This window comes from Pleurodeles waltl, chromosome 2_1, assembly GCF_031143425.1.
Source record: "Pleurodeles waltl isolate 20211129_DDA chromosome 2_1, aPleWal1.hap1.20221129, whole genome shotgun sequence".
Lineage (NCBI taxonomy): Eukaryota > Metazoa > Chordata > Amphibia > Caudata > Salamandridae > Pleurodeles > Pleurodeles waltl.
Window position 1 is genome coordinate 752,698,731 of NC_090438.1, and position 14,770 is coordinate 752,713,500.

General features: G+C 44.4%; 2 protein-coding genes across 4 annotated transcripts in view; one reads left to right on the forward strand and one right to left on the reverse strand.

Annotated features, from left to right (window-relative positions):
• PSMG4 (proteasome assembly chaperone 4) overlaps window positions 1-11,435 on the reverse strand; it is a 71,105-nt gene extending 59,670 nt beyond the window's left edge. The window contains exon 1 of the mRNA XM_069217719.1: window positions 11,162-11,435. Coding sequence (XP_069073820.1) covers window positions 11,162-11,335 — 174 coding nt within the window. The 5' untranslated portion in view covers window positions 11,336-11,435. The remainder of the gene's footprint in view (window positions 1-11,161) is intronic.
• Window positions 11,436-11,793: 358 nt separating this feature from the next.
• The window catches only part of ACD (ACD shelterin complex subunit and telomerase recruitment factor), a 501,602-nt gene continuing 498,625 nt past the window's right edge, over window positions 11,794-14,770 (forward strand). Inside the window, exon 1 of one of the 3 annotated variants that reach the window (XM_069217682.1) lies at window positions 11,794-12,050. The gene's annotated coding sequence lies outside the window, so the exon portion shown is untranslated. The remainder of the gene's footprint in view (window positions 12,051-14,770) is intronic. The other 2 variants (XM_069217690.1, XM_069217698.1) reach the window with 2 other exon arrangements.

Here is a 14,770-nt window from a genome sequence, read left to right on the forward strand (position 1 = left end):
AATGGGAGACCAAAGGGTCTCTTCAGCGATGCAGGCAGGCAAGGGGGGCTCCTCGGGGTAGCCACCACCTGGGCAAGGGAGAGGGCCTCCTGGGGGTCACTCCTGCACTTGAGTTCCGATCTTTCAGGTCCTGGGGGCTGCGGGTGCAGAGTCTTTACCAGGCGTCGGGATCTGGGAGACAGGCAGTCGCGGTCAGGGGGAGCCTCGGGATTCCCTCTGCAGGCGTCGCTGTGGGGGCTCAGGGGGGGTAACTCTGGCTACTCACGGTCTCGCAGTCGCCGGGGAGTCCTCCCTGAAGTGTTTGTTCTCCACAAGTCGAGCCGGGGGCGTCAGGTGCAGAGTAGCAAGTCTCACGCTTTCGGTGGGAAACGCAGTTGTTTTAAAGTTGCTCCTTTTGAAACAAAGTTGCAGTCTTGGGTGAACAGAGCCGCTGTCCTCAGGTGTTTCTTGGTCCTTCTAGAGCAGAGCAGTCCTCTGAGGATTCAGAGGTCGCTGGTCCCTGGGGAAAGCGTCGCTGGAGCAGTGTCTTCAGAAGGGGGGGGGCGACAGGCCGGTAGAGCTGGGGCCAAAGCAGTTGGTGTCTCCGTCTTCTCTGCAGGGTTTTTCAGCTTAGCAGTCCTTTTCTTCTTAGGTTGCAGGAATCTATCTTGGTGTGTTCTGGGAGCCCCTAAATACTCGATTTAGGGGTGTGTTTAGGTCTGGGGGGTTAGTAGCCAATGGCTACTAGCCCTGAGGGTGGCTACACCCTCTTTGTGCCTCCTCCCTGAGGGGAGGGGGGCACATCCCTATTCCTATTGGGGGAATCCTCCAAAATCAAGATGGAGGATTTCTAAAAGTCAGAGTTACCTCAGCTCAGGACACCTTAGGGGCTGTCCTGACTGGCCAGTGACTCCTCCTTGTTTTTCTCATCATCTCTCCTGGACTTGCCGCCAAAAGTGGGGGCTGTGTCCAGGGGGCGGGCATCTCCACTAGCTGGAGTGCCCTGGGGCATTGTAACACGAAGCCTGAGCCTTTGAGGCTCACTGATAGGTGTTACAGTTCCTGCAGGGGGGGGGTGTTAAGCACCTCCACCCAGAGCAGGCTTTTGTTTCTGTCCTCAGAGAGCACAAAGGCCCTCACCACATGGGGTCAGAAACTCGTCTCTCAGCCGCAGGCTGGCACAGACCAGTCAGTCCTGCACTGAACAATTGGGTAAAATACAGGGGGTATCTCTAAGATGCCCTCTGTGTGCATTTTTTAATAAATCCAACACTGGCATCAGTGTGGGTTTATTATTCTGAGAAGTTTGGTACCAAACTTCCCAGTATTCAGTGTAGCCATTATGGAGCTCGTTTTTGACAGACTCCCAGACCATATTCTCTTATGGCTACCCTGCACTTACAATGTCTAAGGTTTTGCTTAGACACTGTAGGGGCATAGTGCTCATGCACCTATGCCCTCACCTGTGGTATAGTGCACCCTGCCTTAGGGCTGTAAGGCCTGCTAGAGGGGTGACTTACCTATGCCACAGGCAGTGTGAGGTTGGCATGGCACCCTGAGGGGAGTGCCATGTCGATGTAGTCATTTTCTCCCCACCAGCACACACAAGCTGGCAAGCAGTGTGTCTGTGCTGAGTGAGGGGTCCCTAGGGTGGCATAAGACATGCTGCAGCCCTTAGAGACCTTCCCTGGCATCAGGGCCCTTGGTACCAGGGGTACCAGTTACAAGGGACTTACCTGGGTGCCAGGGTTGTGACAACGGTACATTTTAGGTGAAAAAACACTTGTGCTGGGGCCTGGTTAGCAGGGTCCCAGCACACTTCTCAGTCAAGTCAGTATCAGGCAAAAAGTGGGGGGTAACTGCAACAGGGAGCCATTTCTTTACATAAGATATTTATCTGAGTGAATTACGGTCAAAACGATCAAGATTTGATAAGTACAAGATGAAATATCACTTTTGTAATGATAAGAAGAGTCTTAAGTCTTTAAAAAGCAACAAGTGTCTCTTGCAAGAACAAAGTACCTGGTATGCGTCAAAATGAGACGCATGGAGACCGCAGAGGAAGGTATGCGAGGAAAATGAAGGATGTATGTCAGATTTCCAGGTGCACACAGACGATGCGTCGATTATTTTCCTTGTGGCAAGGAACTTGCGTCAAATTCTGGCGTGCCGGCTTGAATTCTCTTTGCGATCCAGAGTCTTTTGACACCCAGGGACGACACGTGGAAATCCCGGGCATGCAGGACAAAGTCATGGGTGCTGCGTCGATCCGGTGGGCGATGCATCAGAGTTTCTGTCGCACTGCAGGTGCTGCGTCGATTCCTCCTGCAGGAAGTCGGGCTGTGTCGTTCCGGCTCGGCAATACGATGATTCAGTGGGCTGTGTGTCGAAGTTCCAGTTGCAACGCTAGCGCTGCGTCGATCTCCACTCGGTGAGCCGGGCTGTGTCGTTCCGGTTTGGCGATGTGGTGATTCTTTCACCACAAGGCAGGCTGTGCATCAATTTTCGCTGCACAAGAAGTTCCTTTGCAAAGATTAAGTCTCTTTGTCCCAGAGACTTCAGGAAACAGGATACAAGCTCAATCCAAGCCCTTGGAGAGCACTTCTCAGCAGAGCTAGAAGCCAGCAAGGCAGCAGTCCTTTACAGCAAAGCGGTCCAGGTGAGTCCTTTGGGCAGTCAAGCAGCTCCTCTTGGCAGGTTGCAGGTTCTGGTTCAGAGTGTCTGTCCCAGGAAGTGTCTGAGTTGGGAGGGGCAGGGACCCAGTTTATATACCCAAAAGTGCCTTTGAAGTGGAGGAAAACTTCAAAGGGTGGTTTTGAAGTGCACAAGGTCCCCTTTCAGTACAACCCTGTCTGCCAGGGTCCCAGTAGGGGGTTTGGCAGTCCACTGTATGGGCAGGCCACTGTCCTTTGAAATGTAAGTGTCAGGCCCTCCACCCTTCCAACCCAGGAAGACCCATTCAGTATGCAGATGTGTGCAGGTGTGACCGAGCATCCTGTGTTTGTGGTAGTCTGGGTGAAATGCACAAGGGAGCTGTCAAGTAGCCCAGACGTGGATTGGAGACAGGCTATAAGGCACAGAAGGATTTTAAGTGCAGAGAAATGTTCACTTTCTAAAAGTGTTATTTTTAAAATAGTCATATAAAATTCAACCTCACCAGTCAGCAGGATTTTGTATTACCATTCTGGTCATACTAAAGATGACCTGTCTACAATTCTGATCAGAACTTACCACTCAAACAGCATATGAGGGTAGCCCTAATGTTAGCCTATGGAAGGAGCAGGCCTCACAGCAGTAGTAAACTAATTTAGGTGTTTTCCACTACCAGGACATATAAAACCCACAGGTACATGTCCTGCCTTTTACCTACATAGCACCCTGCCCTGTGGGTTAACCAGGGCCTACCTTAGGGGTGACATATGTAGAAAAGGGGGTGTTTCAGGTTTGGCAAGTACTTTTAAATGCCAATTCGAAGTGTCAGTGAAACTGCACACCCAGGCCTTGCAATGGCAGGCCTGAGACATGGTTAAGGAGCTACTTGTGTTGGTGGCACAATCAGTGCTGCAGGTACAATAGTAGCATTTAATTGACAGGCCCTGGGCCTATGCAGTACACTTTACTAGGGACTTACAAGTAAATTAAATATGCCAATTGGATATGAGCCAATGTCCCCATGTTTTAAGGGAGGGGGCATAGGCATTTCAGCACTGGTTAGCAGTGGTAAAGTGTGCAGAATCCTAAAACCAGCAAAAACAGTGTCAAAAAGTGGAGGGAGGCTGGCAAAAAGTTGGGGGTGACCACCTTAAAGCTGTCAGGTCTAACACATGTTATGTCATTAATGCACACATTCTAATTTTCTGTGTGATCGAGGGGAGTATTTATCTAAGCCATGTGCAGTGGCTGCAGCAGTTGAAAAGATGACCCCTTGGTGGCTGTTCCTCTCCCCAATAGCATAAACGTCAACTCTATACTTTCTCAGTCTCTTGAATCTTTGTTCTGCATCATAACAACATTCTACCCCCATAAGCTCCTGGCCAGGCTGAAACAACTGGTACAGTACTTGATAAACCTATGCCACATTGTGTGGCGTGTAAATCCTGCCACATTACAGCAGATCCAATGATCAGGGACTTTTGACCAATGATACATTTTTGGCTGGCAATACTGACATAGGACAACACCACCATCCCAATGTAAGGCACTTCTTGATTCATCCCATCACAGATCTTTTGGACCTTATTTCACACCCAGATTTTCAGTATTAGCATAATCAGGACATATATTGTTCTTTCGTTCTAACAGCTTCCTAATTTCAGTGGACATTTGATAACATTCAACTTAGGGTTCAGGGAGGGATAGCTACATAAGCTCAGGAGAAAAATGTTGTTAGACGCTACTCTTTTGCTGCAATATTGCCTTTGAATCTTAGTATATGAAATCTTACTACTGTAATTGGACAGTCACCGTTAAATTCCTCAGCAACAGATAAAAATCATAACTGAGCAAATGAAGATGAACTATGCACGTGATTACAAAGTCAACTAGTTGTTTCGAGTGGTACTCTGCTACAGCAGTTCATTCTGGAAAGTACCTCTAGCTTTCACAGATGAATGTAAATGTGTATCATTGTCACAAATAACAACTGTTTCAGTACAGCATGTAGGACTCTCATTACATGTGCTCAATTTAATGTCAAGATACTGCCTTGAAAAAGGAAAATGGAGTGATCCGATACTCACTCTCCAGAAGCTCACTCTCCTCCAGAACAGATGGGATACATAATGAGCACAATTTCTCAGCAATGTCACCACTACCGTTGGCCTGGACTGCAATTCAGTTTCAAGATAATGGTGCTTTTTCCAGTAGTGGACTGCTTTCAATGGCACATCGACTGAATACAGTTCTCGATAAATGCTTAACTTTCGTAAGCATAGTGAGTACTAACATCCAGCTTAGTGTCTGTTGATATTGTGTTTTTGAAGTGATGTGATACTGCAGCCTCCACCCAAAATTCTGACACGCAGCTGATTTTGGAGGCCTCTACTCATTCACATGTAAGGGCTTGGTGACGAGATTAAGTTAACATGCTTAAATAAATCAGTCGGGCTTTGCCTAAGCTGGAGTACTGAGGAAGCTAAAATGCACCTCTGTGTCTGCACTGTTGCTATCATAGTGTGTCATTATTCAAGCAGAAACGTCTCTAAACATGTTTCCTGAATGTGTGAACGTGGAGAACAGGATTTGGGAAAAAGGGAGTAGTAACGCTTTGGGCGTGAGAACTACTGCTCAGAAGCGTTCTATGTTGTTTATAATGAATGAACTTGTATTTATAGCCAATGATTTGCTATGCCTTGATGTACAGTCACCATACATTTTTAGGATGAAGCCTACCAGACACTGCAGCTGCCTTGTTTGCTAGAGGCATCTCAGGACATTCAGAAAGCTTCCCTGGGAATACAGTTCGCCCATTGCTTATCACTGGCTCTGTGGTTTGTAGCTTACATTTACTTGCTTTGTTTTATGCTGTCCAGCTCGAGTTCATCCCTTCCGTGGACCATACCTTATTTATTTATCCTTCCGAGTGCTACCTTTCAGTAAACAGGTCTGGAAATCTTATTTTTATGTTGTCACCTTTGCTGTGCATTCTAAGACACTGGTCAAAAGTAAGGCTCTGCCTTCTGAAGGAGCTGGGTGTTCACTTTTAATTTTCTGAGTTCAAAGTGAGAGGATTTATGTGACATTTGTGCTGCCTAAATGGGGTGTGGCTTGAGGAAGTCTGTACAATGTTATTTTTTTCCTAGCACACAACAGAATATAAATGTCTGTAAATTAACTATGCAGATATTTCAGAATATATCAGAATTGCGAAAGCACAAATTAAGAACATTTCACATGTTTTGGAAATTCTGAAGTGTGGTATAAACAAGTAAACAAATAATATGATCAAAACAAATAAATGCACTAGGTAATGACGTTTCCACACATCATTTGTGCGCTGTATACGTTTATAAGTAAAACTGTATGTCTGTACCAACGTAATGGTTATTTCAATGGACAATATGCTTGTCTGTAATGGCAGTGGGCTACCACAACATCCAGGGATGTGGAATTCCTATCGCCAGACGCCCGGGACATCTTGTTTGGGGTCAAGGGCAACAAGTTTTTATGTTTACTTTGTCCTTGGGACAAGTAGGCCCAGGCAGCACAAACCCTTTGGCTGCCTGTTTACAGAGAGTTGAACTCTCTGCAGTTGAGGTAATGTGTTTCCAAAGGATAATGCTGTTCGAACTTGTATTTATGGTTCATTATTTGAAAGCCTTCATTATTAGGGTGCGTGCTGTAAATAAATGTTTTAAGGTCACACTTCACTACTGACGTTGGTTCCAGTACCAAAAAAAAAACGTGTACACTCATGTTTGAAAAGTTTAGGCTAAGAGGCTAAGTATAATGCTCCCAGAATGCGCTCTGATTATATGCAAATGAAGTGTCATTTAGTAAAATGTGTTGATGCATGCTAGTATTTCCCAAAAATATTTCTAATGGAAAATCAGTGTAACCATTTTCAACACGATTATGGGAAGCATGAAAATAAACAAACACTGGCAAAGCCAACTGATCTGACATATTTTTATAAGTCTTTTAGTTTCATCAATGCGTGTCTTGTTTTGACATGGCTTTTGTAACACTTTATTGTTGTGGGAGCTACCAGGCCCTCAACATTGTAACAAACATTGGCAAAACCCCCCCAAAAAGTTTTTGAACTCTTAAAGCACACGTTGCCACCAGCGGCATAACAAAGGCCCCGCAGCCGCCCTCCAGGGGGCCCCGTCAGCACAGCACCTGCCCTGAGTGAGTCTGGAGAGGGGGCTCCTCCATGTTCTTTGCAAAGGGGCACCCTCCAGTTTCGTTACGTCACTGATTGCCACTGTAGTTCCTGACACTGAACAAAACTACTTTGTGTGGCAATATGCTCCTTGTGGAAGAGCAGAATGCGATCACTCACAGTAAAGCCAGCCGAAAGAGAGAGAAATAGAAGTTTAATAAAAACAAAATGTCTTTGTTAACACCAGACCTAATTAGGGACCAAGACCCACATGTAGGTAGCTTTTTGCATGTCGCAAACAGCGACTTTCGCTGTTTGCGACGTGCAAAAAGCACATTGCGATGCACAAACCCAGTTTTGCGATTCAGTAACCTTGTTACCGAATCACAAAACGGGTTTGCGACTCGCAATTAGTAAGGGGTGTTCCCTTCCTAATTACAACTCGCAGTGCAATGTAGGATTGTTTTGTGACCGCGGGCGCAAACCAATCGCAGTTTGCACCCATTTCAAATGGGTGCTAACACTTTCGCAAAAGGGAAGGGATCCCCATGGGACCCCTTTCCCATTGTGAATGTCACTGTAAAAAAAAATTCAGAGCAAGCAGTGGTCCTGTGGACCACTGCCTGCTCTGAAAAAATGAAACGAAAACGTTTCATTTTTCGTTTTTGTTATGCATCTCTTTTTCCTTTAAGGAAAACGGGCTGCATTACAAAAAAAACTGCTTTATTGAAAAGCAGTCACAGACGTGGTGGTCTGCTGTCTCCAGCAGGCCACCATTCGTGAGGGGGTCGCAAATTGCGACCCACCTCATGATTATTCATGATGTGGGCATTTGCGAAGCCCTTGCGAATCACAGATGGTGTCAAGGACACCATCCTACATTCGGATTTGCGACTCGCAATTTGCAGGTCACAAATCTGAACCTACCTACTTGTGGCCCCAAATTCTTAAAGAAAGTCACAAAAGTGCAACCATGGTATATGTCGTACCCCTATAAAATATTTGTGAACTGTATTTTAGCGTGGGTAAATACGATGTGTAGATTTGCTCATGTGAAAATCTATTGAGCATTTGCAAGTTCATTTTCCCTCCAGCCACTTTCTTCCCAACCCTGGAAGAAGTTCTAATTCTGCCATTGTCAGAAGTAAATGTCCAACCTTTCTTATTATGGGAAAATATTAGAGAAAAGCTGGTAAAAATCTTTAAAACATGCAGGTTAGTAGGTTTGCAGACTCAAAGGCATTCCAGCTCTAGAACTATTGCTTACTGCTTCCTCCAGCCCCAGTATGCATATCTGCAGAAAGGTGGCAAAATAAGGAAATTTCTACAGTAGGGATTGAAACTCCAAGTATTCAAGCCCTACTATGGTAGTAGCCCTGGCATAATCAGAGAGGCTATTAATTGCTGCCATAATTTGTCGCCACACTACATGGCACCAAAGGGACAAGTAGATCTTTTTACAGGACAAGTAGATTTGAGAAGCAACCTGTCCCCTGGACAAGTAGATATTTTAATAAATTCCACACCCCTGAACATCCATACCACACTTTACGCTACTCCCTTGTACTCTGCACCGTTCCATGCCCCTGCTCTGTACTCTACCACTCCACTCTATGCCAATGCACTGTACCATGCACCAATACACTGTTCGCCACTGCGTTCTAAACCACTCCAGCCTACATCACCCCACTCTACTATGCACCACTCCACAACATTGCACTCTACTCTGTACCAGTCTATGCCAGTGCACTCTATGGCTACTCTGCACCACAACACTCTACACCACTGCACTCTACCCTGCACCACTTCAATCTGCAACATTGCACTCTCTTCGGCACTGCACTCTACACCAATTTCTTCTACCCCACACTACTGCACTATATGTCACTACATTCTACCACAGTCTATGCCACTGCACTCTAAACCAATTTCTTCTACCCCACACCACTGCACTGTATGTCACTACACTCTACACCAGTCTTTGCCACTGCACTCTACACCAATTCACTCTAATCCACTCTGCATCACTGCACTCTACGACACTTCACTCAGCTCTGAAACAATCTACTCCATGCCAATCTATTCCGATTAAGCCACTCCTCTCTATGGCACTGCAATCTACCCAGCACCACACCACTCTCACCTTCACCACTCTACGACCCTGCACTTTACTCAAAACTAAAACACACTATGCCACAGCATTTTACGCCACTATACTCTAGGACACTGAACTCAACTTTGCACACTCTATTCTACGCCACTACATTAATTTCTATGCCACTGCACTCTACACCTCTCTTCTCTACTTTACAGTACTTTAATCTATGCCACTGCACTCTACACCTCTCTTCTCTACTTTACAGTACTTTAATCTATGCCAATGCACTCTTCTCAACTATACACCACTGGACTCTTTGCCACTGCACTCTGCACCTCTCCTATCTAGGCCGCTCTATTCTAATCTACACCACTCCACCCCAGTGCACGCTCCTCTGAAACAATCTACTTTACTGCACTCAATACCACTCTACTCCACTCGGCGACACTCCAATCTATTCTATGCCACTCTACACCACTTTACTAAAAAACAATACACTCTTCGCCAACTACTCTACACCACTGCACTCTATGCCACTATACTCTTATCTGCAACATTCTACTTTATGCCACTGTGGTCTACTCTGCCACTGAGCTCTACGCCATTCTATACTATTGCACTCTACGTTACTGCATCATACGCCATTCTATACCACTGTACTGTGCACCACAGCTCTCTAAAGCACTCTACTCTGCAACACTCTACACCTGCACTCTATGCCAATGCACTCTACACTTCTGCACTCTATGCCACTGCACTCTACTTTGCAAGACTGCACTCTCCACCACTGAACTCTACACCACTGCAATGTACTCTGCACCACTCAACTCTACAACTTTTTACTGTACTCTAGGTTAATGCACTTTACATCAATACACTCTGCGCCCCTCCACACCACTGCACTCTACTCTGCCACTGCACTCAACACCTCTGAACTTTATCCTGCCCCACTCCACGCTACTCTGAAACAATCTATTCTACACGACTGCAATCTATGCCACTCCTCTCTACACCATTGCAGTCTGTGCCACTACAATCAGCACTGTGCCACTCCACATCACTACATTTCACACCAATGCACTCTACAGCACTTTACTCAAAACCGACACTATGCCAATCTACTATGCACCACTGTACTTTACGCCACTTCACTCTAGGCTATTGGTCACTCTACGACACTACACGATACTCCACTCTACGATGTTCTACTCCATTACGCTCTACTCCACCCTGTCACTCTGCTCCAGCCTACAACACTACTCCATTCAACAATGCTCTACGCAACTCCCTCTACACAACTTCATGCCATTTTACTCCACTCTATTATATAACACTCTACTTTATGACACTCTACAACACTCTATGACATTCCACTCTACTGCACTGCTCCACTCTATGCCACTCCACAACAATCTACTCCACTCTACAAAACTCTACTCCACTCTACCGTCTAGGCCACTCTACTCTTCTTTACACCACTCCATGACACTCAATGCCACTCCAGTCTGACACTCTGCTCCACTCAACGAAACTCTACTCTACTCTACACTCTCCCACACTTCACAACACGCTACTCGCTGCACCCCATGCCACTCCAGTTCACTCCTCTCAACTCTACACCATTTTACGACTCTCTATGTCACTCCATAATATTCCATGGCACTCTACACCACTCTCCTTTACGCCACTAACTTTTAGCAAAGCTGAACAACAGCTTCGCTGGGGTACAACATGGCTAAAACATATTGGCAAAGCCAATCGCTCTTGCATAGGCGAGACCTATCTACTTTGCCACTGCTTGTTAGGTTTGATCAACTACCGGCAAAGAAGAGTGGACCAGGGAATGGATCTGGAGGTCGGACACAATGCTTCTCCTCAGACGCTTTCTTTCTGGTTTATAACACGCTTCACTTTATATCCGATGAGTTGCCATCTATTACTAACCACCCACACCCCATGCGTTCTCCCTTCATCTACAGAGACATGCATCTAGCCACTCACACATTTAGCCACCTGACGTGACCAAATACACATCCACGGCTATCCTTGCATCCACTCCAGACACACAATTGTGTATGTAGTCAGCTTTGTGTGCATTTTTAGGTGCTGAGACCTGATGCATCGGTGACGCAAGGAGAAATCAACTCTGTAGCATAAACTCGTGTTTAAGGACAAAAAAAAATACACAAAAAAGTGCCGAATCTGAGTCTAGAACTGCCCGCCCCGCCCTCACTGTAGACGAGCAAGAGCCGAACACTCACGTATCTGCTGCACATGGCCACTGCTAGACTAGACAGAGATGCTGAAGAGCCAACCCAAAGGAAGAATCCGCCGAACAGACGCATGACATGAAAGTGCACTCGTAAGTCGCCCAGCTTGTCGCTGAAGTCGTGCAGGGTGATGCCTTGAGTCCCAGTGGTCTCCCCCTCATCCATGATTCAGACTCTCGCCTCTCCTCTGAGCCAGCGCTAGCAGGTTAACGCTCAAGTGTCAGTTTCACTTTCATTTTGAAGCATCCGGTTAGAGCGGCTAGCATGGCGTATTGTTGTTTTCTGTCTTTTATATCTGGGATTGCACAGCATTGTGTTTACAAAGAAAGTATGTTTGGAATTACACACTAAACGGTGCCAAAAGAGCTCGTTTTCGAACCGTGTCCTTTAGCCGATCTCCCAACCTTGCAAACGAGCGAGATATATTTTTAAGAGATATAAAAACAATTAATGAATTAAAACAGGAGCCAACGGTTCTATCTTGTATATGAAGTAACTCACTCACCCCTTTCAATCGCGAGAAAAATATACTTCTGTGTAATAAAACTCGCAGGAACTCACGTAACCAAAAAGTAAATAAAGCACTGCAGTGATGGCCGACTTAGAGTATCAATAACGGAACCCGGTTTCCCTAGTCCCTTTTCTGTGTCAGTGACTCTCCTCTGTGGATTGACTCTGTTGAAGGGATGGGGAATGGCATTGCCCCCAGGAATGCTCTTGTCTGTTTTTAACACTCTCCCGTCCAGGGAGATGAGTAAAGAGACCTGAGATATTGGTGGCGCCCGACCCTGCGCGCTTGGAAGTAAAGGGGGCTGAACCGGATGCTTCTTTCCTGTCACCGGGCCAACATAGAAGGCTAATTTACCGAGAGTCTGGTGAGGTGCGCGGCACTTGAATCTTGGGAAATCATGTTGTTTAGTGTAGCAGTTTAGTCACGCTGCCACGCATTGTAGTCCATGCTACACTGACGAGGTCAAGGTACTATGAGTGGCGAAGTGCATAAAGTATGAAAACTGTGATCCTGACTGGGGTGGGCGGGCAGATTGCGTGACTGAAAATAAAAATACGTGTTGTTAGTATTTCACTTTCAGGCACTGCGTAAATAATGACGCGGACATCTTACACGAAAAATAAAAAATAAACATATTAAATGAGTACTTCCCAAGCGATTTTGAACCACAACCCACTTTGTAGCATGGCATACTTTCGCGACTTATCTTACCTTTGATGGACATGAAGTAGGTAATTCTTTTGTCATTCACATACATCACATTTTCCATTTAAATGTTAACTAAATGTGCACACAGTTTTAACAATAAAACTATATAGCACACCAACGATAGGTTACTTCCCAAGCGTTTTGAAACCACAAACCACTTTTTAGTGTGGCATACTTTCGCGACTTATACCTTTGATGGACATGAAGTAGGTAATTCTTTTGTAATATACAGACTTCACATTTTACATTTAAATGTTCACTAAATGTACACACACGGTTTTACTGATAAAACTATACTGCACCCAAACGATAACGTTTGGAAATCGGGGTTCTGTGATTTATTTTTTTTAACATTTGTGATTTACCTACAAAAAGTGTCTTGATTTGTTTTGATCCTATTAAAGTCTGCTTCCGTCACACTTGAGAATTACAACAAAATGTTCTTCATTTTTGCTTTCCGAACCACTGAAAGTTTACAGTTCATTTAGAATTATTTCAGTCATACCACCTTTTCCTTTTGTTAACGCGTCCTTCAATGTTAATTTATTACACATTAGGACTCGTTTTAGGCCAATGAATCTTGTGACCCAGTGGAGAGACACCGTAGGACGAGATAACTGATTAATATGTCAAGCAATATATCAATAATGTCATCAATATTTACCACCACAATGACTTTACTTTGGATAAAGACATTAATCAAATTTTCGGCGCAACCATGACCTTTCAGCCATGAATAACCACACCTTTGATAGAATTTTATGAATTTTATTCCCTATTGATTACAATCTACGAGCAAAAGAGTTAATCTTAATACCAGGAAACCTAAGAGCATAGTCATGATATGGCAACTGTGATAAGATTTCATTAATGCAAGAATCACAAACATCAGAACATAGCACAGCGTGAACATAGATCAGAATACAGCAAATGTCATATACGTCTCAGTTCAGCAGAGCGTAACGTCAGTCATTTGCCTATTTGCGTCAATCGAAGTGAACTCCTGTCCTAACCACTAATTAGCATCAGCATGTTGGGCTTCATGCAAAAACAATTTAGAACACCAATTTAGAAAACATAAAAACTATGGTCTCTATCAAAATAAGCAGTTGGTACCTAGAAAGGAAAAGCAAACAGACAAATTACAAATTGCATTGTCATAATTACCCTCCAAGGATTAGGTCAGCACACAGGATCAGTCTTCGTCTTCAGGACATCAATCAAAACGCCATCAGTCTAAACTTAGTCTAAAGGACAGGGGACACTTCCCTCATAAGGAGGAGAAGTGTATAGGGGCGGTCTATGGGTGAAGATGGTTTTAATAAGTCTCAAAGTCACCAAACAGAGTGAGAGTTTCTGGATACAATCAACAGCATTCCCTACCTAGTTCTCTCGACCTTTCTGTGACATGGGTTTTTATCCTTTTTTCGTAATACCTTCCCCCAAAATTCTATTGGACATTTACTATACCCCACTATCTTTAACCTATCAAATTATACATTAGGTAATTCCAATTGTCACCCCACATTTATTCATAACACTTTGATTGGTCTTCATAATTGACGTCTTCGGAGGTGGCACATCCGGGGGTTACTTCACATCTTGGCACGTTTTCTCGGGTCAGCAGTTCCTTTGTCCATGGTTTAAACGTCCTTGTACATTACATTAATCTACATTTGTTTCAATCTTGTGTATAAAACCTAAACTAAGGTAGCAAGTATGCAGATGAGAACAGAATTGTAATGATATATTCATCTTCCAAGTTGAAGAAAAGAACATTTGCAGGGTCATGGGCCTTTGCGAGTCAGCACACTGGAAAACAGAAAAATGCTTTTAATATGAGAGCCAGGCAGCTAAAACCCACAGCTCACGCTAACTTAAGGCCTATGAGATTTTTCAATATAAATGCAATATCGTAATCGTTAATATAACTTGATTAATCATGGCATTAATGATTTTATTTATGAGTTATTAGTTCGTGTATACATTGGTGGCCACACACATTATAGTCATAATTCAAATGCACGTTTCAGCAAAATCACTATTATTGTCGTTCTTCTATGCAACATCGTTAAGCATTGATATAAGCATTTCATTTTAATATGTATTATTTAAACTACGCTCTCTCAGTCCCTCCTCTGATGACGCTCGTCATCACACAAACCTTTCCCTTTGACCTTTCATTTAACATTTTTCACTTTGTGCATAATGCGCATTTCAACATCTTGCCCTTTATGTGAACTTTCCCAAATCTCATTGAACATTTTCTCTCTTTCACTTTCTTCATTTCTTCTGGTTCTTTTAGACCAATTTCTCTTGATTTTATCATTGATGTTGCATGCCCCCCCATAATCCTAATAGACAAGCCAGAACAATTAACA